This window comes from Aquila chrysaetos, unplaced genomic scaffold, assembly GCF_900496995.4.
Source record: "Aquila chrysaetos chrysaetos unplaced genomic scaffold, bAquChr1.4, whole genome shotgun sequence".
NCBI classification, from domain to species: domain Eukaryota; kingdom Metazoa; phylum Chordata; class Aves; order Accipitriformes; family Accipitridae; genus Aquila; species Aquila chrysaetos.
Genome location: NW_024470384.1, coordinates 165027 through 187188, shown reverse-complemented (window position 1 = coordinate 187188; position 22162 = coordinate 165027). Strand labels below are relative to the sequence as shown.

At 69.5% G+C, this 22162-nt stretch overlaps 6 protein-coding genes across 6 annotated transcripts; 3 read left to right on the top strand and 3 right to left on the bottom strand.

Moving 5' to 3' along the window:
* Positions 1 to 160: 160 nt before the first annotated feature.
* Positions 161 to 3939, top strand: GCDH (glutaryl-CoA dehydrogenase). Its single transcript, XM_030006410.2, is given in 12 exon segments — positions 161 to 250; positions 444 to 531; positions 655 to 795; positions 1285 to 1347; positions 1857 to 2027; positions 2336 to 2465; positions 2545 to 2764; positions 2841 to 2944; positions 3018 to 3143; positions 3232 to 3316; positions 3318 to 3393; positions 3482 to 3939. Coding segments are annotated over 11 exon segments (1290 nt in total). The 5' UTR covers positions 161 to 250; positions 444 to 449; the 3' UTR covers positions 3574 to 3939.
* Positions 3940 to 3951: 12 nt separating this feature from the next.
* On the bottom strand, positions 3952 to 6451 carry SYCE2 (synaptonemal complex central element protein 2). The gene is made up of 4 exons (XM_030006371.2): positions 6156 to 6451; positions 5780 to 6031; positions 5298 to 5496; positions 3952 to 4529 (listed from the first exon to the last, which is right to left on the bottom strand). The coding sequence occupies exons 1-4, from the start codon at positions 6449 to 6451 to the stop codon at positions 4335 to 4337; spliced, it is 942 nt and encodes a 313-aa protein (XP_029862231.1). The 3' UTR covers positions 3952 to 4334.
* A 146-nt stretch (positions 6452 to 6597) lies between these two features.
* FARSA (phenylalanyl-tRNA synthetase subunit alpha) lies at positions 6598 to 9851 on the bottom strand. Its single transcript, XM_030006400.2, has 13 exons — positions 9662 to 9851; positions 9386 to 9523; positions 9210 to 9308; positions 8743 to 8861; positions 8573 to 8665; positions 8373 to 8501; positions 8191 to 8306; positions 8017 to 8101; positions 7827 to 7926; positions 7577 to 7745; positions 7424 to 7501; positions 6833 to 6947; positions 6598 to 6752 (listed from the first exon to the last, which is right to left on the bottom strand). Exons 1-13 carry the CDS (start codon positions 9815 to 9817, stop codon positions 6647 to 6649), a joined length of 1503 nt encoding a protein of 500 aa, XP_029862260.1. The 5' UTR covers positions 9818 to 9851; the 3' UTR covers positions 6598 to 6646.
* Positions 9852 to 10760: 909 nt separating this feature from the next.
* CALR (calreticulin) lies at positions 10761 to 14152 on the top strand. Its single transcript, XM_030006401.2, has 9 exons — positions 10761 to 11010; positions 12149 to 12250; positions 12333 to 12536; positions 12620 to 12714; positions 12805 to 13014; positions 13102 to 13215; positions 13303 to 13446; positions 13516 to 13608; positions 13680 to 14152. Exons 1-9 carry the CDS (start codon positions 10776 to 10778, stop codon positions 13860 to 13862), a joined length of 1380 nt encoding a protein of 459 aa, XP_029862261.1. The 5' UTR covers positions 10761 to 10775; the 3' UTR covers positions 13863 to 14152.
* A 143-nt stretch (positions 14153 to 14295) lies between these two features.
* On the top strand, positions 14296 to 18481 carry RAD23A (RAD23 homolog A, nucleotide excision repair protein). Its single transcript, XM_030006402.1, is given in 10 exon segments — positions 14296 to 14473; positions 15162 to 15323; positions 15409 to 15480; positions 15482 to 15588; positions 15891 to 15946; positions 16356 to 16483; positions 16577 to 16652; positions 17084 to 17214; positions 17299 to 17454; positions 17968 to 18481. Coding segments are annotated over 10 exon segments (1074 nt in total). The 5' UTR covers positions 14296 to 14401; the 3' UTR covers positions 18082 to 18481.
* GADD45GIP1 (GADD45G interacting protein 1) lies at positions 18459 to 20098 on the bottom strand. Its single transcript, XM_030006403.2, has 2 exons — positions 19466 to 20098; positions 18459 to 18879 (listed from the first exon to the last, which is right to left on the bottom strand). The coding sequence occupies exons 1-2, from the start codon at positions 19984 to 19986 to the stop codon at positions 18525 to 18527; spliced, it is 876 nt and encodes a 291-aa protein (XP_029862263.1). The 5' UTR covers positions 19987 to 20098; the 3' UTR covers positions 18459 to 18524.
* Positions 20099 to 22162: the final 2064 nt, after the last annotated feature.

The window sequence follows — 22162 nt, the reverse complement described above, 5'->3', positions numbered from 1 at the left end:
CGAGACGTCATCGCGCCGCAGCCGCAGTCCTGGGGACCCCCCCGGCCCCCGAAATCCCCCAACCCCCCCCCCCGCTCCCCCCCGGCTCTGTCCGGGCGGTGGTCTGGGGGTCCCGCAGCCCTGGGCCCCACCCCGGAGCCCGGGCAGGCAAGAGTTAACGTCACGCCCCTCGTCACGCCCCACCCCACCCCCCCGGGACGTCACGGCCGAGGGCTCCTCCGGGCCCGTTCGCCGCCGCCGAGCTCGTACGGTGCGGGGGGGGGCCTGTGGCCGTTGGGGGGGGATCGGGGTCAGTTGGGGGGGCGGGGCAGCAGGGGGGGCCCTGGGGGTATTTAAGGGTCTTGGGGACCTCTAGGGGAGTGGTTGGGGGGATCCCTGGGGGTGGCAGTTGGGGGTCCCTGGACCAGCTGCCGTCCCGTCCCGTCGTCCCCCCCCCCCCCCAGGCCCCCATGGCGCTGCGACTCGCCGCCCCGCTGCTGCGCCTGGTCCGGACCGGAGTCCGCTGGGGGGGCACGGCGCCCCCGTCGCAGGGTGAGTGGGGACAGGGGGCCGAGACCCCCAACTGCCTCCCCCTCCCGGCCCCCTCGCTGCTGGGGGGGGGGCACATGTGTGGGTCGGCCGTAGGGCTGGTGCTGACACCCCCCCCCCCCCCAGCTGCAGCCGCCTTCGACTGGCGGGACCCGCTGGGGCTGGAGGGGCTGCTGGCCCCCGAGGAGCGGCTGCTGCGCGATGCCCTGCGCAAGTACTGCCGGGAGCGGCTGCTGCCCCGTGTGCTGCACGCCAACCGCCACGAGGGTACCCGGACCCCCCCCCCCCGACCTCCCCGGCTCCTCAACTCCGCCCCAAACCCCAGAATCCTCCCCCAAATCCTCCCCCGTGTCCCTCAAATACCCCGAGAACCGCTCTCCGCCCCCCGCCCCCCAACCCATCTCCTCCATTTCTCCCTTGGTGACCCACACCCCCCCCCCCCCCCAGCACCCCAGGGTACCCCCTTGGCACCGCTGTGACCCCTCTCAGATCCTTCCCATTACACCCAGGCACCCTCCAAATACCCCCGGGATGCCCCCTGCACGCCCGAGATACACCCTTGCTCTCCCCGGCACCCCCCAATACCCTCTAATCCTCCCCAGCACCCCCTAACATGTCCCTGCTACCCCACCCCACCCCCCGAGCACCCTCCCTGCAGGGCCAAGGGTGGGAGCAGGGGTGTGGGGACCCTCCAGCCCCACTGCCCCCACCCCATCTCGGCCGCCCCTCATGCCCCACCATGCACCCCCCCCCCAGTCTTTGACCGGGAGATTGTGTCCGAGATGGGGGCACTGGGTGTGCTTGGCCCCACCATCAAAGGTGAGTGAGGGGCGATGGGGGGACCGGGACCCTCCAGAGGGGTGGGGGAGACTTTGGGGGAGCTGTGGGGTCACTGAGGGGGGGAGTTCGGGTCCCCATAGAGACAACAAGGGAGCTGGGGGGCTACAAGGGGTGGATGTAGGGGGCCAGGGGTCCCCCTTGGGGCTACCAGGGTGTTATTGGGAGGGTCCAGGGTGCCATGGGGGAGTGTTGGGACCCCTGGGGAGGGGCTGGGGTGTCCCCCGGGGCAACGAGAGGGTTTGGAGGGGCTGAGGAAAGCAGTGGTCCTCCTTGGGGGTGTCTTGCAGTGGGGGGGGGGGGGGGAGGGCAGGGTCCTCACATGGAGGTAGGGGGGTAGTTCCTGGGAGGGCAGAGGGCCATAGGGGACAGGGGGAGCCAGGCTGGGATTCCTCAGGTTGGCAGGGCCCAAGGGTCTCTGTGGGGCAACGCTGTCCCCAGGGTACGCCTGGGGGGGCCCGGGGTTCTCCGTGGGGTGATGCTGTCCCCAGGGTATGGCTGCGCGGGCACCACCTCCGTGGGCTACGGGCTGGTGGCGCGAGAGCTGGAGTGGGTGGACAGCAGCTACCGCTCGGTGCTGAGCGTCCAGTCCTCCCTCGTCATGTACCCCATCCTGGCCTACGGGACCCCTGCCCAGTGGGACCGCTTCCTGCCCCCCCTGGGTGAGACCGGAACTGGGGGTGGACATGAGGCGAGGGGGGACGCTGGGGCAGGATGGGGGATACTGGGGCAGAAGGGGGGGGGTGTCTGTGGAGCAGATGGGGGGCTATGGAGCAGAAGGGGGGTCTGTGGGGCAGGTGGGGGGCTATGGGGCAGGAAGTGGGGGGGCCATGGCGTTCCTGGGGGTCCCCCTGACACCACCGCACCACATGGGGAGCTGCTGATAGAGCCCAGCCACAGGAGCCACCTGGGCAGGGGGGGCCATGGGGGGGCATGGGGGTCCCGGGATCCCCCTGACGCCTCCCCCCAGCGCGGGGGGAGTTGCTGGGGTGCTTCGGGCTGACAGAGCCCAACCACGGGAGCGACCCGGGGCGCATGGAGACGCGGGCACGCTACAACCCCAGCGCCAAGACCTACACGCTGCGGGGCTCCAAGACCTGGTGAGCCCTGAACCATGGGGGGATGGGGACCCTCCGACACCCCCACCCTGACCACACCCCCCCCCCCCCCCCCGCCCAGGATCACCAATGCGCCGGCGGCCGACCTGTGCCTGGTGTGGGCGGTGTGCGAGGAGGATGGGCGGGTGCGGGGGTTCCTGCTGGAGCGGGGCATGCCCGGCCTCAGCACCCCCAAAATCGAGGGCAAGTTCTCGCTCCGCGCCTCTGCCACCGGTATGATTCTGATGGATGATGTGGAGGTGCCGGAGGAGAACCTGCTGCCCCACGCTGATGGCCTGGCGGTAAGGGGGGGCACGGGGAGGGTGGGGGGGGGCCCTGCCATGGGATGGGGACCCCAGTGATGCTCGCTTGCCCCAGGGCCCCTTCGGCTGCCTGACCCACGCTCGCTACGGCATCGCCTGGGGCGCGCTGGGCGCCGCCGAGGCCTGCCTAGAGACGGCGCGGCAGTACGTCCTCGACAGGTAACGCTGGGGCCGAGGGGTGCCCCGGGGGGTCTCGCCTGTCCCCTGGCCCCACCACCCCCCTCTGCCACAGGAGCCAGTTTGGGGGGCCGCTGGCACGCAACCAGCTGGTGCAGAAGAAGCTGGCGGACATGGTCACGGAGATCGCCCTGGGGCTGCAGGCCTGCCTGCGCCTCGGCCGCCTCAAGGATGAGGGCAGGTGGGTGCTGCTGCAGGGGGCCTGGAGCCGGGGGGGGGGGGTCTGGCGGTGGTGGCAGGGGGGGGTGTCAGTGTCCCCGTCCCCACAGGGCGGCCCCTGAGATGGTGTCGATGCTGAAGCGCAACTCGTGTGGGAAGGCCCTGGCCATTGCCCGGGAGGCACGGGACATGCTGGGGGGGGAACGGCATCTGCGACGAGTACCACGTCATCCGGCACCTGATGAACCTGGAGGCCGTCAACACCTACGAAGGTACCGCCATGCCAGGCGGGGGTGTGGGGTCGTGCCAGCACTGGCACTGCCAGGCGCCCCCGAGGCCTGGCCGCTCCCTTGCCCACAGGCACCCACGACATCCACGCACTGATCCTCGGCCGAGCCATCACCGGCATCCAGGCCTTCGCTCCCAGCAAGCCACCGGCACCGCGGGGCTAGTGGGGGAAGACAGCGCTCAGCACCGCACTGGTGGCATGTGGCTGCGACGCTCTGCGGCATGACTGGCCTCGTGCTGCCGCTGGTGGGGCCAGGATGTCACCAATGGGGGACGCGTCTGCTCCTCGTGGGGAAGGACTCGAGGAGGCAGCGCCCAGGACTGGACCCATGTCACTGATGGGACTTGGTGTTGCTGACTGGACAAGGTATTGCCGAACAGACCCGCTGTCACTGACAGGACTTGGTGTCACTGATGGGACCTGGCAGCCCGGTTGTGCCGGGCTCTGCCGCAGAGCCTCTTGGCCAGTGAACTGCCCCAGTGCCTTTGCTGTCCTCGTGGCCGCTCGCCAATAAAAGATGGAAAAGCCACCCCATGCCAGCCTCTGTTCATCAGCGCGAGCCTCATCAGCATTAATTAACCCGCCAGGACACAACTCTGCCACTGGGAGGGGATCCGGCTTCAGCACATGCTGTGTACGGCCGGGTTTTGCCCCGGCAAGCGGCCAGAAGCAAGCCGGCGGCAGAGCCCTGGCAGCCCCCTGGATTCAGCCTTTGGGGTTTTTGCTCTTTTTATTTGTGCTAAACCCAAACACCAACAGCAACAGAAAAGCCCTTTTGGGCCAGTCCCCCTTTCCCGCTTGCAGCCGCCCTGGCACAGCAGCAGTGGGCAACACAGGCCCCACTCACAGGGCAGGCGGGCTGCCACAGGGCTGGGGGGGGCTCCCGCGGGATTTGGGGGGGCCTCTGTGCATTTGAGGCCTTGCTCAGGTCTCGGGCTGCAGGCAGAGGTCGTGGTAGGCTGCCTCCACGGTGCGGCAGACCTGCCGGAGCTCGGCCTCAGCCTGCCCCACCCGTTCCATCACCTCTGCTAGCTCCTGCAGCCGCTCCTGGATCAGCTCGTTGTGGAGGCCGTAGAGGTGGAAGAGCCGCTCCTCCAGCTGCTCTGCCAGGCCCGAGACCTGCCGCGCCGGGGCAGAAAAGGGGGGAAACGGCTCTTGCCGGGGCGCGGGGGTGGGCAGCGTTGCTGGCACGGCCGGCACCCGGCTGCCATCCCCAGAGGGGGGGTGGCAGCTGCAGCCGCCCGGGCTGGCGCAGCTCCCGGCCTGGCTTGGCTGCTGCCGCTGCCAGCTGCGCCCACGGTAGCCGGAGAGCCGACCACAGTAGCCATCAAATGCCGGGTCACCGCGGGCTGCAGCTGCCAAGGCCGGGCCGCCATCTGTGTGTGGGCCTGCGGGAGCCTCCCCTCCTGCCCTGCCGGCATGGCCCCCCCGGCTGCAGGGACGCCAGCGGGAGCAAAGTCCGGCACGGTGCGCAGCCAAGCGAGGACGCCGAGGGCAGCCAGCGGCTGCACAGGGACAGGGGAGCCATTGGTGTCCCCTCCGCTCCCCAAAGCGGGGCTGGAGGCGGCTGCAGCCGCCCCAGAAGGGGCTGTGGGCACTTCCCCCACCACAGCAGCAAGCACCGGTGCATACAGCACACCAGGCTCTGCAGCTGGCGCCGGTGCCCTGCAAGAGGCTGCTCGCACGGCACTCCCTCCCCATGACACCTTGTCTCACCGCCCCCCAGCCTGCCGCTAATTCGGGCAGAATAATGCGATTAAACACATCAAGTAGAGACCGCATGGCTGTGCAGCCCTGCTCAGCAGCAAGGGGCTGGCGTGGGCTGGGGTGTCCTCACCCACCACTCCCCCCTGCGCCAGCAGCCCCCCACCGTTCCCTGGCCCCCACCTTCAGCAGCAGGCTCTCCCTGAAGCTGCTCATCACGGTGTGGTCCTCCTTGCGGCTGTCATTCACCCTGTCGATCAGCTGCTGCGTGCGCTGCTGCAGGCCCCCGACGCTGGCATCTAGCGCCGCGAAGTACCGGGAGGCCTGGCCGTCCAGCGCTGCTTCCGTGCTGGGCCGTGGGGCCGTGGGCAGCACCTCCGTCCTCGGCCAAAACACAGGACCTGCGCATCAGGGGCACGCACCCCACAGGGATGGGGCCGTGCTCTGCCCTGGCCAGGGAGGGGACAGCCTGGCCGGCTGGTCACATTAACTGGGAAACATTGGGAACCCCGCTAATGAATGTGGCAGCTCGTGGACGAGGGGATGTGTGTGTCACCCAGGACACCCCTCGCTGCACTGCCTGTGGGGTTGTCACTCCCTGTATGCTCTTTTTTCACCAATTTAGGTCAAAAGTGCGAGGCAACGGAGAGTGGAAAATGTGTTACCTGTCGGGGTCTTCGCTGGGGGGCTCGTCTCTGCCCAGCCCTACGAAGGGGCTGTCGCCCGCCGCCGCCTCCAGCTCGGGCCCCTCGTGCTCCTTTCGTGACATACACACCCTGGGGGCAGGCGGCCGTCGGGGACCGGGGACTGGGGCACAGCCAGGTTCGGTGGGGTCGCTGGGTGGGGAAGGACCCGCCTGGCTCCGGTACTGCTGCTCGGGGCCTACGCTCAGCCCCAGGGGGGTCCCACTGCCGCGACTGGGGACCCGGGGGGGGCGGCTGGGGAAGTGGGGCCCGGGGCAGAGTGGCCAGGCACCGGACCGGGGACCCGCGCTGGCCGGAGCCCGGGAGCGGTGAAGCGGGACCCGCAGCCGCCCCTCACGGCGCTGAGGAGAGCACGGTGGGCGGGGTCTCGGTGGGCGACGGGCACCTGCGCCGGCCAATCGGCGCCCGCCTGGGCGACGGGGGCGGCCAATGAAAGGCGGCGCGGGAAAAGGCGGGAAGGGCTGTGCCGGGCGCTGAGGAGACGGAGCCGCGATGGCGCCGGGAGACGGTACTGTCGGGGCCCATCGGGGGGCGGCCTGTGGGCGGGGGAGGCCGGTTGAGGAGCGAGGAGGTGCCCCGGCGTGGGGCCGCCAGGCTGAGGCACCCCGGAGGGTCGTGGGGAGCCGCGGTCATGGCCGCAGGGCTGGAGCATCTGTGGGTGCAGCTCCTTTCAGAGCTGTGTGAGGCTGTGGGGCCCCCCGGCAACAGCAAACGCCCCCCTCGCCCCGAGCGCCACCCCACGCGTGGTCCCTGTCCCGGCACAGACACAGGCACCCGGCTGGACAAAGGGGCTTTATTGAGGGGGCACCCCTGTGGGCAGGACGGGGTCTAGGCATCCAGGCGGCAGAGGGGGCTGTCGTAGACCATCTGCAGATTGACCCGGTGCCCCACCAGCTCCCGGATGTTGTTGATGCCGTACTTGATCATGGTGGGGCTGCCGCACGAGAGGGGGGTCAGCAGGGGCGGGGACGGCCCCCTTCCCCTGCTGGAGCCCCCAGTCGCCCCTCGACTCACCGCTCCAGTGAGAGCCCCCAGGCGATGACAGAGACATTCTCGGGCAGCCCCATGGGCAGCAGCAGCTCAGGGCGGAAGACCCCCGAGTTCCCCACCTCCACCCACTTCTTCAGTCCTGGGGGGCAGGTGGGGGCCCCCACCCCACAGGGGTGAGACAGGGGCCCTGCTCATGGGGCACCCCAGAGACCCCCTACCTCAGAGAGAGTGAGACCAGGCCACCCCATATCGGAACCCCAGAGACCCCCTCCACCATAGCAACAACCCAAAGCCCCCCCCCCCCTCCAGGGAGACACTGAGGCCAGGCTGACCCCCACCCCACAGGGCCATGCCAGACCCCCCCCCTCACCCTACAGGGGTATCCCAAAGGCCCCCACTCCATAGGGGAGAGAATGAGGCTAAGCTGGTTGCCACCCCAAAAAGTCACCCAAGTTCTCCTGCGCTCTGTGGGTGCACGTGCAGACCATGCGGTCCCTCCCCGTTCTGTGGGTGCACACACAGACCCTAGGGCTCCTTTGGGGGCCCACGCAGACCCCCAGAACCCCCCCCTGCTCCATGGGGGCGGCCCACGCAGACCCCCGGGGCCCCCCTCACCCTTGTGGTAGCTGAACACCTCCATGCTGGGCTCCGTGTAGGGGTTATAGGCCGGCTTGAAGCGCAGCTGAGTGATGCCTGGGAACAGAGAGGGGTGAGGGGGGCCCTGGGGAGCCCCCACACCCCCCAGGTGCCCCCCCAGTGCCCCCCTACCCAGCTTGGTGAAGAATTGCCGGAGGATGCCCATGAGGTGGCCAAGGGTGAGGCCACGGTCGGCCACTACCCCCTCCACCTGGTGGAACTCAGCCAGGTGAGTGGCATCCAGGCTCTCGTTGCGGAAGACCCGGTCAATGGAGAAGTACTTCACTGGGGAGAACTTCTCCTGGGGGGTGGCAAAGGAGGGGTGGGGTCAGGCAGGACCCCCCCTCCCAAGCTCCCCTGTTCCCCCCCAAACCCGTCCCACCTGGCGGGCCAGCTGGTAGAGCACGCGGGCGCTGGCGGACGTTGTGTGGGTGCGCAGCAGGTTCCTCCGCGCCTCCTCCAGCCGCCACTCGTACTTGTACCTGGGGGGGCGGCTCAGTGGGGGGGGGGCACAGCCTGGGGGTGGGGGGCACAGCCCCCCACCTGCCCCCACCCCAAGGTCTCACCCTCACCCCTGCGAGCCGTAGCCTCCCTGCGAATGGACCTTCTTCACCTTGGCCGTGTAGCCAGCGGGCAGCTCAGGGGCCTCGGCAGGGTCTGGAGGGGGGCACAGACACGACGGGGGAGGTCAGTGGGGTCTGGGGGGCACCCCCGTATCCCCCACTCCCCCCACCCCCAGCACCCACCCTGCAGGAAGAAGGTGTCGTGCTGGTCACGGGCCGGGTGTTGCTGGGGCTGGAAGAGGGCATCAAAGTTCCAGAAAGAGCTCTCCACAAAGTTGTCGGTGGGCATCTCCGTGAACCTGGGGGCCGCGGTGTCAGGGGGGTCGTGGCCCCCCCGGGTGCCCCCCCCCAGGCCCCCCACTCACCCCATCTCCAGGAAGATCTGGCGGAGCTGGGAGCGCACCTTCAGCAGCGGGTGGAGGTGGCCGCAGGCGGGCGGCAGCCCCAGCGCCGAGAAGTTGTAGGGCTTGAAGGGTCGCTGCCGCCAGGACCCTCTGCGGGTGGGGTCAGGGGGTCATGGTGGGGTCGGGGGGTCACAGCAGGGCTGCCCCCCCCCCCTACTCACGTGGCAATCATCTCCGGTGTCAGCTCCGTCTCCTGCCGCGCCACCGCAGTGCTGAAGGCGCTGCCCTTGCGGATCCAGTAGGACTTGAGAGTGCTGGGGGGGGCGAGGGGGGGGTCAGGGGGGTGCTCCCAAACCTGCCCCCCCCACGAGCCCCCCCCCGCCCCGCTCACACTTCCAGCAGCAGCTTCCTCCTCTTGAGCTCGGCACGGTCGCGCTCGGGCAGGCTCTCAGCCTCCCCCCGCTGCACCCGGCGCAGGCTCTCCTGCACCCCGTCCTGCACCTCTGCCACCTGCGGGGCACCGGGATGGCCACGTCACGGGGCGACCGGGGATGGGGACAAGGTGGGGGACAGACCCCCCAAGGGACCAAGGGGGCTGGGGACAGCTCCAACAGGGACCCCCGGCAGCCCCCCCCAGAACACTCATGGCTCCAGGGGACCCCCATCTGTCCCCCCCCCAGGATGCTCCCTGTTCCGGGGGACCCCTGGCCGTCCTCCCTGGGACACTCCTGGCTCCAGGGCACCCCTGTCCAGCCCCCCCCAGGATGCTCCCTGCTCCAGGGGACCCCCATCCGTCCCCCCGGGGACACTCCTGGCTCCAGGGAACCTCCGTCCAGCCCCCCCCCCCCCAACACTCACAGCGCGGAAGACACGGGGACCACCCGGTGCCCCCTTCTCCAGGCGCAGCCACTTGTTGGCCATGGCCTTGCTGAAGCCCACCGAGCCGCCGGGCAGCTTCTGCAGGGACAGGGCAGCCGTGAGGGACCCGGTGCCCGCCGACGACCCCCGCCCCCTCCCGGTGCCCCCGGTCTCACCATGGCGTCGCTCTGGGGCAGCCCCTCCGCCGGGAGGCTCCGGAAGAGCCGCACCTCAGCGCTGCCGTCCCGCAGCACCTCCGCACCCTCGGGGCTCAGCTCCCACCGCGTGGCTGCCCGCGCCTCTGCCTCGATCACCTGCGGGCACCGCGACCGGCACCGTCACCAGCACTGGCGTCAGCACCGGGATCGGCGCCGGGACCAGGGTCAGCTCCGGCACCGGCACCCCGGGGCTCCCCGTGCGCCGCCCCGTCCCCGCTGCCCCGGTGCTCCCACCTCTCCCAGCGCCTGCAGGCTCTTGACGGCGCCCACGAGCGTCTGGTGGTCGAGGCCGAGCGCGGCGGCCGCCTCCAGGCTGCAGAGGCCGCCATCGGGCCCCGCCGCCTCCCGCTCCAGCCGCTGCAGCAGCAGCTCGGCCACGCTCGGCGACATCGCGGCGACCGGAAGCGCTCCCCGCGCCGGCCGGAAGCGCCGGCGCGGGGCGGGGCGCGGCGGGCGCCATCTTGAGTGTGGCGAGGCACCATCTTGAGCGTGACAGGGGCCCACGGTTGCCTTTGGGACGGGGAGACCGCCAGGTGCTGCGGGAGGGCCGTGACGTCGTGAGGCTGCAGAGTGACGCCATGAGGCGCTAGGCGACTTTGCCACGTACCCCTGCGCGCACCCTGGGCCTGCGAGGGTCCCCGTGCAGTGGCAGGCCGGTTCCCTGCCCCACCCTGTGCCAGCGAGTGCTGGCAGTGGCGCAAGCGACGCCCCCCCCCCCCGTCGCCCCCAGACCCATCACCATGGCAACGACTGTCCCGGTTTGCCGGCCTGTTGCTGCGGTGACACTGACCCCAGGCCCCCTGTCACCATGACAACGGCCCTTGGGGCCAAATCCGGGGGACACCAGAGCTTCATTAGCACAGCCCCCCGGCCTGCACCTTCCTGGGTTTTGCATGTGCTATGACATCATTGGGCCATACTGCATCATCATTGCATCACAGCTCCGTATTAGGTCATAAATCCCTGAGACCAGAAGGAGACCCCCTGTCCCGAGTGTCCGTCCCCCCCCCCCCCCCCCCCCCCGCATTCCCCTGCCATGTCAGGGCCCCAACCCTCTTCCCGGTGCCACTACGGGATGGCAAGCACCACCCCCCACGTGGTCCGCAGGAGGCCGGGTTCTTTAAGAGAGCCTGGCCCCACGTGACTGCGGTGACGCACCCCACGGAGGGAGGACAGGAGCCCGCGGGAGGGGGGGGCGTCTCCCTCCGAACGCGTGGTCGCTCCTCATTGGCCGTCGCGCTCAGCCAATGGGAAGCGGCCATCTGGGACGCCAACGTTCGGGGGCGCCGTCGCCGCGGGCCAGCGGGCGGCCGGCCAATGGGAGCGGGCCCTATGCGGGCGCGGGCCAATGGGCCGGGGCCAGGGGCGGGCCGAGGGGCGGCGGGCGTATAAAAAGCGGCGCCGCCGCCGCCCCCCTCCGCAGTGCCGGGTGCCGCCGGGCCGGGAGGGAGCGAGCGACGGGGCAGCGCCGTGTGGGACAGCCGCCATGAGCCGCCTCAGCCTCCCTGTCGCGCTCGGCGCTCTCCTGGCGCTGGCGGCGGCTGGGCCCACCCAGTTCTTCCGGGAGGAGTTCGGTGACGGAGGTGAGGGGGGGGCCGGGCCGGGCCGGGGGTGCCTTGGGCGGGAGAGGGTTGAGGTGAGGGCGGGGCCTGTGGGGATCCGTGGGGTCCCCTGAGGTGAAGGGGACCTAGAGCAGGTCCCTGAGGTGGGGGGAGGCTGGGGGGTCCCCTGAGGTATAGAGGCTTGAGAGGGACTTCCCCGAGGTGAGGGAGGTGGCTGTGATGACCCAGGGTGTTCCCTGAGATGAACGAGTGCACGGGAGAGCCAGGATGCCTCCCCTGAGCTGCAGGGCAGGGCCTATGGTAGCAGGTATCCTGGTTATGGGGGGAGTACAGGAAGGGTGGGGGGGGTTAGGGGTCTCACCTGTGCTGGGGAGAATGAGGGTCATATGGTAGATGAAGGATTGGGGCTGAGGAGGGTAGGGGTCATTGGGGGGGGGGGGGGTTGCTGAGGGCTCTGGGTCAGTCCTTGGGTAGAGCTGGGGGAGATAAGGGGGGCTGAGATATCTAGGAGAGGGGTGGGAGTCAGGAGAAAGACAGAGGGAGGGATCAGGGCCCACTTGAATGGGGGGTCCTGAGGAGAACTTTGTGTAGGAGGTCTGCCCTGGGCTGGGGAATGAGGCCCTGGGAGGATACAGGGGGCTGAGAGGCCCCCCCAGCTTGGGGGGCCAGAGAGGCAGTGGATGGGGGCTGCCAGGAGTGGGGGCCCCCCAAGGGGTAGGGCCTCCTCACTGGAGGGTGACATTTGGGGGCTGGGCTGTTCCCCATATGGGGAGGCCAGACAAGAGGTGGCTTGTGCTGGGGGTTTGTCCTTCCCTAGTATCCCAAATCCTTCTGCAGCCCCACACCAAAAGACACCCAAAGACCTGAGCTCCCTCTGGGGCACCCAGCACTGGGAGGAGGAGCAATGTGGGGATCCCCAGCTCTGGCTGTGGGTGCAGGTGGGCAGCCCTCCTTGATGGGCTCCTCTAGGTCCCCAGCTCTGGCTGTGGGTGCAGGTGGGCAGCCCTCCTTGATGGGCTCCTTTGGAGTGTGATGGGCCCAGCTGGGACCTGCCCTGCTTCCAGCTCTGCATTGGGGGGGGGGGCGGGGGGGCAGGTGCAGAACAGACTCCCCAGCTGTGGGGAGGGGGCTTGTGGTCCTGAGCACTCCTCTCCTGCAGATGCCTGGACCCGCCGGTGGGTGGAATCGAAGCACAAGCCTGACTATGGCCGGTTCGTCCTCACTGCTGGGAAGTTTTACGGTGATGCTGAGAAGGACAAAGGTGAGGGGGACAGCTGGGCTGTGCTGGGTGGGGACCCCTGGGACCGGGCGTTCCCTTGCCCCAACACACCCACGTCCCACAGGGATCCAGACAAGCCAGGATGCCCGGTTCTACGCCATCTCCTCCCGCTTTGAGCCCTTCAGCAACCGGGACAAGACACTGGTGGTGCAGTTCACGGTGAAGCATGAGCAGAACATCGACTGCGGTGGTGGCTATGTCAAGCTCTTCCCGGCCAGCCTGAACCAGGAGGACATGCATGGTGACTCCGAGTACAACATCATGTTCGGTGGGTCCCTGGCCCCCCCCCCCTCTCCGTGGCCCCCTGTGGCAGTGTGCAGGGGGCCCCCCTCACCCCCCTATCTTCCCCAGGCCCCGATATCTGTGGCCCTGGCACCAAGAAGGTCCATGTCATCTTCAGCTATAAGGGGAAGAACGTCCTGATCAACAAGGACATCCGCTGCAAGGTGGGTGGGTGGGGGGTGTGAGGGGCTTGGCCCTGCCACAGGGAGGGGGGGGGGATGTCCTAGACCCTGCTGAGCTGCCCCTCCCTGCAGGATGATGAGTTCACCCACCTCTACACGCTGGTGGTCCGGCCTGACAACACCTATGAGGTGAAGATCGACAATGGGCGGGTGGAATCGGGCAGCCTGGAGGAGGACTGGGACTTCTTGCCCCCCAGGAAGATCAAGGACCCTGAGGCCCGGAAACCTGATGACTGGGATGAGCGGGCCAAGATCGATGACCCTGAGGACACCAAGCCTGAGGTGGGTGAGGGCTCTGGGGGGGGGGGGGGGGGGCTTGGAGTGGGGGGGCATGGCAGTGCCCTGACCCTGCCCGGCCCCCCCCCCCAGGACTGGGACAAGCCAGAACATATCCCTGACCCTGATGCCAAGAAGCCGGAGGACTGGGATGAGGAGATGGATGGGGAGTGGGAGCCCCCCGTCATCCAGAACCCTGAGTACAAGGTGAGGCTGGGGTCTGGGGGGGTCTCTAGGGCATGGGCTGTGCCTTGCTGTGCCTGCCTGACCCCCCCCCCCCCCCCCCCCCCCCAGGGTGAGTGGAGGCCCCAGCAGATTGACAATCCTGACTACAAGGGGAAGTGGGTGCATCCTGAGATCGACAACCCTGAGTACAGCCCTGACCCCCACCTCTATGCCTATGACAGCTTTGGTGTCATCGGCCTCGACCTCTGGCAGGTGGGTGATGTGGTGGAGACCCCCCCTGGGTCCTGTGTGCTCCCCCCTGACCCCCCCCATCCCCCACAGGTGAAGTCTGGCACCATCTTCGATAACTTCCTCATCACGGATGACGAGAAGCTGGCGGAGGAGATCGGGAATGAGACCTGGGGGGCCACCAAGGTAGGGGAGGGGATGGGGTTGCACCCTGGGACCCCCTGCTGACCCCCAGTGACCTATGCCATGTCCTGCAGGAGGCAGAGAGGAAGATGAAGGAGCAGCAGGATGAGGAGCAGCGGAAGAAGCAGGAGGAGGAGGAGAAGCAGCAGAAGGAGGAGGAGGGGGATGAGGAGGGGGACGGGGAGGAGGAGGAGGAGGAGGATGAGGAGGAGCCTGAGGCCGAGGCTGAGGAGGTGGCCCCGCGGGATGAGCTGTGAGGGGCGGTGTGGCCCGGCCGGCCCCGGGGCGGGACCGTAATGTCTCTGTGAGACCTGGACTCTTTTCTATGGGCGCCGCCGCCCGCCCGGCCGCGGGAGCGGGGGCCGGGCCGGGCCCCCCGCGGGGCGAGGACTCAGGAATGGTGCCGGGCACGGTACCGCGGGGGCGGGGGGGGGGGGGGGGGGGGGTGAGAACCCCCCCGGTACCGGCGGGGGGTGCGGCTCCGCGGGCGCACGTGACTGTACGGGTGTCGCGATCTGGTTTCTATTAAATTAACGCTCGTCCCGGCCGCCGCCTCCGCTCTGTTCCCTCCGCCCGCGCCATCTTCCCGCCGCCACCGCCATTTTGTGCCGCTGCGCGCCTCACGTGACGGGGCCGCGCCTGTCCCAGCGTCACGTGACGGAGGCGAAGGCGGGTAGGGCCCGCGCGGTGACGCAATTCCGGCCGCGCGTCACGTGGCGGAAGCGGCGGGGCGCCTAAGATGGCGGCGGCGTGAGTTGCATGTTGTGGGGCCGCCGGGAGGAGCCGCCGCCGCGCCATGGCGGTGACCGTGACGCTGAAGACGCTGCAGCAGCAGACCTTCAAGATCCGCATGGAGCCGCACGAGACGGTGAGCGCGGCCCGGGAGGGCGCGGCCGGGAGCGAACCGCGGGGCGGGCGGGCGGGGCTGGGCCTCACCCCCCCCCACCGGCCCGGGGCGGCCCCGATCTCTTTCCCGCCCGCGGCGGGGCCGGGGGGGGGGGGGGGGGCGGTCCGGCTCCCCCCGGACTGGGGCAGCCCGGGGCTTCTGCGTCCCCGCCGTGCCGTTTCGGGTCCCTGCTCCTTCCTCCGGCTCAGGATGGAGCCGTGTGCGGAGTGGGGGGGGGGCTTCGCCGCCCGCACGGCACATTTGGGGGGCTCTGTGTCCCCTCCCGCCTCCTTTTGGGAGGGGGCTACCGGCTCTTGTGCCCGCTGCTGTGTAAGCCGTTGCGGGGGGGGCGGTTCCTGTCATTGTACAGCCTGGGGCTCCCCAGTGCCCTCCGCGGGGGTGGCTTGGATGCCTGGGTCCTCTGCACACGGGGGAGGTTGAAGGGGGAATTATTGGGGTGGGGCTGAATATCGGGGGTGGCTGAACCCTCCCCGGGCTTAGAGCACCTCCCCAGCTACTGCCTGCCTCACCCCAGAGGCTGTTATTCTGCCAGCCACAGATGGAACGATGACTCCTGTGTTGGTTTGGGTGGGACCCCGTGGTTTTGGGGTGACCCTGTCGGGGGGTTGCCCCATACCCCCTGCACCCCCCTGACCCCCTGTGCCCCCAGGTGCGGGCACTGAAGGAGAAGATCGAGGCGGAGAAAGGCAGCGACGCCTTCCCCGTGGCCGGGCAGAAGCTCATATATGCCGGGAAGATCCTGAGTGATGACGTCCCAATCCGCGAATACCGCATCGACGAGAAGAACTTCGTGGTCGTCATGGTGACCAAGGTGGAACTCCCCAGATCCCCCCCCCCCCCCCCCCGAAACGGGACCCCCCCAGACTCCCATGCCCGCTCACAACCCCGTCCCACAGGCCAAGTCGGCACTGGGCACTGCAGCCCCCGAGGCCGGAGCTGGCAGTGCCTCGGAGCCTCCTGCGGCACCAGGGCCCCCCCCCGGCTGCTGATGCTGTCCCCCCGCCGCCGGCTGCCCCCAGTGAGGAGACGCCATCCCATGACCTCCCTCCACTCGCCCTCTCAGAGCCCGCAGCAGGGTAAGGGGGGGCAGAGCCCCAAGGATGGGGAATCGGGGGCTTGGGGGAGTGTAATTTTTCTAGACCCTGTGGTTGGGGGATGTGGGGGACAGGAGAGGCTAAAGCAAACCATTTGGGGGGGCTGCGGGGGGTAGGGGCTAGCACAGAGGACATGGCATGGGGGAGGAGCAGCAGAGTGGGGGCTGGGGCTGGGCCAGTGTGAGGGGTGGGGTTGGGGGGCCGGAGGGTTTTTGCGGGGGCCAGCTGTGGCCCGGAGCTCCCAGAAAGGTCTCGGCTGTCACATCTCTCTCTTGAATCCGCAGCTCTGTTCCCCCCCCAGGTAGTGCGGGGCGCTCGGCCGATGCCGCTTCCACCCTCGGTGGGTGCCAGGGGCCGTGGGATGGGGGGGATGATGCGTCCCCTGGGTGAGGGGAAGGGGGGGAAGGGCATGAGGGGAAGTGATGTGAAGGGATCCCAGGGGTCTAGAGACTTGTCCCCAGAAGGGTGGTGGGGTGGGGGCTTCCCAGCATGTGGTGGCCCCTGACATGGAGAAGGCTCTGGAATGGGGGGAGGGAGGGTAGGGTCCTGAGTGGGGATGGAGGAAAGGGGGAGGTGTTGTGGAAGATGTTTTGAGGGTCCCCAGATGAGGGAATGGGACAGATAAATGGGGCTCCTTGAAGTTCTGGGTCCTTGTTATGGGACAATGAAGGTAGGTGGGAGGGACAGGGGAGGTGGGGGTCTTGGGGCTGGGGGGGGTCCCAGGGCCAGCACTGATGCGGGACTGGCAGTGACGGGCTCGGAGTACGAGACGATGCTGACGGAGATCATGTCGATGGGGTACGAACGGGAGCGGGTGGTGGCCGCACTGCGCGCCAGCTACAACAACCCCCACCGCGCTGTCGAGTACCTGCTGACGGTGAGATGGGGGCTGGGGCGACGCGGGGGAGGGTCCTGAGGAGTGGGGGGGGGGGGCGCTCAGGGCCCCCCCCCTGACCCCCGCTGCCCCCAGGGCATCCCCGGTAGCCCGGAGCCCGAGCGCCCACCTGTGCAGGAGAGCCGCCCCCCGGAGCAGCCGGCGCCTGAAGGTCAGTGGGGTGGGGCCCGCGCCGGACACGCCCACCGGGCGGAGCCGTGGCTGGCCACGCCCCAGTGGGTGCTGGTAGGCTCTGCCCTGTCAGGGCAGGGCTTGGGACTTCTCCCCGGGGGGTGGGTGGGCCCCTGGTCTGGGGGTGTGGCCTGAATGCTCCTCCTGATGGGGGAGGGGTCTAGTGCTAAGAGCCACCCCCAGGGAACCACTGCCTGGTTCCTCGTCTGGGGGTGTGGCTCTACTGGGTCCCTCACTGGGTGAGGGTGTGGCCTGGGTAGGCCCCGCCCCCTTTGCGGGTGTGGCCTGTCCAGGGTAGGGCTGGTTGGTGGGTGGGGCTGTGTCTGGCCCCACCTCCTGGGGCGGTGCCTGGGGGGCTCTTTCCCCTGGGGAGGGTGGGGGCGTGTCCCATCTGACCCCGCCCACCCGCAGGGGAGAACCCACTGGAGTTCCTGCGGGAGCAGCCCCAGTTCCAGAACATGCGGCAGGTGATCCAGCAGAACCCGGCCCTGCTGCCCGCCCTGCTCCAGCAGCTGGGCCAGGAGAACCCCCAGCTGCTCCAGGTACCCCACACCCCCAGGACCCCCCCTGGAACCCCCTGGGACCCCCAGACTCAGCCCCCCCCCCCCCCCCCCCCCCCCCCCCAGCAAATCAGCCAGCACCAGGAGCAGTTCATCCAGATGCTGAATGAGCCGCTGGGGGAGCTGGGCGACCTCGAGGGGGAGATGGGCGCCATCGGGGACGAGTCCCCCCAGATGAACTACATCCAGGTGACGCCTCAGGAAAAAGAAGCCATAGAAAGGGTAAGGGCACGGGGGCGTTGGCTCTCGGCCATTGGCAGGGTGCAGGGGGAGCTCCTTGCTGTTAGCAGGGAGCAGGGTTAGCAGTGTGGCTGATCTGTGGGCACGAGTCAGTGCAGGTGACTTACAGGCATCGGTAGGAACCAGAGTTTACAGTGCTGAGGAAGTTGGCGAAAACAGCTTACTTAGAACTGTTATTAAAGCCCAGAGTTAACACTGGTAGGAGGCACAGTATCCTTAAACATGGCAGCGGTTGGGCTGTGGTTGCTGGGCTCCAGAGTTAACAGCATCAGAAAGCAGCTGTTAGTGGGAACCAGAAAGGCAACAGCTGCTTTTCAGTCATCGTTAGGGACCAGATTTAACACTCCCAGTTGGTAATGTGTACAGAGTTAATGGGCGGGGGGGTGTGCACACACGGAGAGCTACGATTAGGGTCCAGTGTTAACACTGGCAGTGGGAAGCTGTGCCTGTCCTGGGTGGTCAGTAGGGCCCAGAGTGAATGCTTCTCCCCTGCAGTTGAAGGCGCTGGGCTTCCCCGAGAGCCTGGTGATCCAGGCCTACTTTGCCTGCGAGAAGAATGAGAACCTGGCGGCCAACTTCCTGCTCAGCCAGAACTTCGACGATGACTGAGGCGGGGGCAGGCGCCCCCCACCCTCCCCCCACCTCTGGGGGGAGGGGGGAGGGCACGGGGCCCACACTCTCTCCTGGGGGGGACCCACAGCACGGGGGGGGGACACAGTTCTGCACAGCCCTCCCGGGGCTGTGGGTGCGGCTCTGCCTTTCGGGGAGGGGCAGGACTGGGACCCCCACTGGGCCCCAGCCCCGCCACGCCCTGAGGTAGCAGCAGCAATTGGTGGAGGCCCTGGAGCCCCCCCACACTGGGGGGGGTGCTCTGCAAACCGCTTTCTCCTGTTCCCCCGACACCCCCCTCATCCCCCCCTCTCCCGTTTGGCCCCGGGGGGTGGGGGGGCAGCAGCGCGGGAAGAACCACAATTCGGGGGAAGAGATTAAACGCAGAATTTTAAACCCATTTTGGGGCCATGTGGGTGTGATTTGGGGGGGGGGGGGCGGGCTCAGGAGGAGACAGTCCCCGCACTCTGGGGGGTGGCTCCCGGAGGGGGGCGGGAGGCAGCGGCAGCCTCGGCAGCAGCCATGGCACTACGGGCAGCTTCCTCCCGCTCCTGCCGCCGCCGGCGCTTCTCCTCCCGCCGCTGCTGCCGCTCCAGGTCCTGCAGCAGCGCTTGGGCCTGGGGGCTGCCACGGGCGGGGGTTCCAGGCCGGGGGGCCCCCCCCAGCCCTGCCTGGGCCAGCAGCCGCTGCCGCCGCTCCGCCTCCTGCTGTGCCCGCTCCCGCGCCTGTGCCCGCTCCTGCCGCCAGGCGCTCACCCGTGCTGGCATCGCCGCCAGGCTGCGGGCCACCAGCTGCTGCCTGGGGAGACAGAGGAGGGACACCCCCAGGATTGGGACACCCCCAGTCCCGGCTCCCCAACCCTGCACTCTCCCAGTGCCTGCAGTTCTCCCCAGTGTCCCCCAAGCCGCCATCCCAGTTCTCCCAGCGTACTCCCAATGCCCACTCAGACCTGGGCCCACTTCTCCCAGTGCCTTGTGTACCCCCACTCCCAGTGCCCAGTATTCTCCCCGTGCCTCGTGTACCCCCAGTCCCAGTGCCCACTATTGTCCTGAGCCCCCATCCCAGTTCTCCCAGTTTTCACCAGTTCTCCCCCCGCCCTGTGCCTCCCCCAGCCTCCATCCCAGTTCTCCCAGTGTACCACCAATGCCTTCTCCACCCTGATCCCAGTTCTCCCAGCTTTCACCAGTGCCTCCCCCAAACCCGGTCCCAGTTCTCCTAGTGCCTCGTGTACCCCCAGTGCCCACCGTTCTCCCCAGCCCCCACCCCAGTCCTCCCAGTTTTCACCAGTGCCCCCCCCCCCCCCCCCCGATCCCAGTTCCACCAGTCTCCCCCCTCCCCAGCCGATGCCAGTGCCCCCAGACCCGCCCCCGGCGCCCCGCCCCACCTCTCCTCACGCCGCCGCGCCTCCTCCCGCTCCCGCCGGTCCAGCGCCGCCTCCATCTCCCGCAGCGGCCGCTCCCACTCGCGCTCCTCCGCCTCCGCCGCCCGCAGCCGCTCGGGGTCCGGCCACAGCCGCCAGGCCGGCACCCCCGCCGCCTCCCCCAACCGCCCGAAGCGCCGCGCCGCCGCCCGCAGGTCCGCGGGGTCCGACGGGGCCGGGGCCGGGCCCCTGCGGCGCCGCAGCGGGGCCGCCCGGTAGGGCCGCGCCGGGGCCGCGATCGCCAGCGAGGCCCGGGCCCGGCCCGGCACCGCCGCCGCCAGCGCTCGCCCCAAGGGCGCCGCCATCTTGCGCGGGCAGCGGAAGTGACGCACCGGAAGCGGCTGAAGGCGCGGGCGGAAGCCGGGCCGGGAGGTGACGGGCGGGGGTGGAGCCGGGGGCGGGGGTGCGGCAGCCGGGGGTGGGGGGACCCCAAAGGGGACGAGGCGCCCCGGTAGTGGGGATGGCTCGTAACGGGGGGATCTCATAGCGGGGGGGGGACCCCGTGGGCGTTGGGGGGACCCCGAAGGGGCCCCTCCGTGGGGCGGGGGGCGGCGGGAACCCCAAAACGGCGCTGGAAACGGGGGAGGGGGGGGGGAAGTCCCCGCCGCGATGCTGCGAAACGGCCGACCCTCGGGGGGGCGGATTTGGGCTCGGCGCGGGTTCCCTTCCCCCCCGCCCCTCCCCTCCCCCCCCAAACCCTTTCAGTCGCAGCCAAACCCCGGGGCGCGCTGCCAAGGGCTCGGCGGCGTTAACCCCTCACTGCCCGCGGCCGGGCCCCCCGGCGCCCAGGGGCAGCCCCCGGACTCCTGGGTCCCCTGCCGGGAGGGGCGGGGGCGCGGGGGGGCCGTGCAGCCGGGTGACAGGAGAAGAGAGTGGGGGGCGCTCGGTCGCCTGGCACCGCTCCCCGCGTGGGCCCCACGGGGGGGGCCGGGGCCCCCGGACGCCCGGGTCCGCCCCCCCCCCCCCTCTGGCTGGAGCTGCCGGGGGCCGGGGGGGGGGAGCCCTAATGGCTTCCAGGCCTCGGCAAGCCGGTGAAAATCCGCCGCTAACCAGAGCAAAAATCCCCCGAAATCGCCCCAAAACCTTCCCCGAGCCTCCCCGGGTTGGGGGACCCAGGCGTCCGGACCCCCCCCCCCCCCCGCCCCTACTGCAGTCACCGGCTCCCACCACGCCAGCTGGGGGACCCAGGTGCCCGGGCTCCTGGCCCCCATCCCCCCGTGAACTCAGGGCCCCCCTAAACCCGGCCAAGGGGAGGGGCTGGAAACTGGCCCATTTTGGGGCAGTTTTGCCTGATTTTGGGGCCTCTGCAGTTCCTTCGCTCCCACCTTTGTCCTTCCCTGACGCCGAGACCCCCCAGCCCCGGATTTACCCCCGGGGGGGCATTTCTCCCCACCCAGGTTTTTGCTGTCCAGCCTCCGGGGGGGGTGTGCAGCCCAGACCCCTGGGTCCCTCCCTGACGCCTGGGTCCCTGCCCCATGCGTGTCCCTGGGGCTGGCAGGTGATGTGCTGCGGCGTCAGTGGCTGTCCTGGCGTGTCGCAGCATGCCAGGGCATGTTGTTGCATGTTGCAGCATGTCAGAGCATGTCGCAGTGTGTCAGGGTGCATCATTGCATGTAACGGTGTGTCAGGGTGTGTCAGGGCGTGTCGTTGCGTGTGGCGGCGTGTGTGAACGCTGTGTCCCCCGTCCCCCCCCGCGCTCGGCTCCATCTGTGGGCCCAGCCGGTCACGGCGGCACATCTGGTGCTGGCGGCCCCCAAGCAGCTGGTGGGGACCGGGGGGGGGCGGGCCTCGATGGTCCCTGTGCAATGCACGCCGGCTGCACACATGTGTGCGTGGGGACACAGGGACTCACACATGCTGGATGCCTGGGTCCCCCCTGACCACGGGGGACACCGGGTACCCGGATGCCCGGGACTACCCCATCCCCAGGTCCCCCCGCCATGCCTGGGGGAGCTGGGCACGGCTGGGGGCTTTGTGCAGCTGCGTCCTCCCGTGTCCCCCACAGGATGGCAGTGCCCCCCCCCCCCCGTCTGTGGCAGTGGCCCAGCGTGGGGGAGGGCCACAGCTGTGCCCACCCTCCCCTCCCCCACCCGCGGGGGGACCCAGGCAAGTGAGTGGGGGGGATGCTGAGACCTCCCCCCACCCCCATCCTGGGGTCCCCTCACGGCCGTGGGTCCCCTGGCCCAGGGACACCCGGGGCACCCGGTGACCTCTGGTGTGCCTCAAAGCCGGGGTCCCTTGTGCCACCCCTCAGTGCTTCAGGCCGTGGCGGTGACGGCGCCTCCGGCAGCGAAGGGGTGACAGTGGCGGTGGTGGCGGTGCCAGCGCTGGCACCGGGTGGTGACAGATGGCGGAGGGACTCGGCCGCAGCCGGAATGACAGATGAGGCTGCCACCGCCGCTGTCACCGCTACTGCCATTGCCACTGTCACTGTCACCCACACTGCCACGCCACTGTCACTGTCACCCACACTGCCACGGCACTGTCACTGCCACTGTCACTGGCACAGTCACGACACGGTCACCAGTGCTGGCTCTGTCATTGTCATGGCACTGTCACCGCCACAGCCACCACCACCGGCACTGTGGGTGCCACCGCCGCCGTCACGGCACGGTCACCGCGGCCGTGACCGGACCGCGCTGCCTCTCTCCCCGCTGCCAC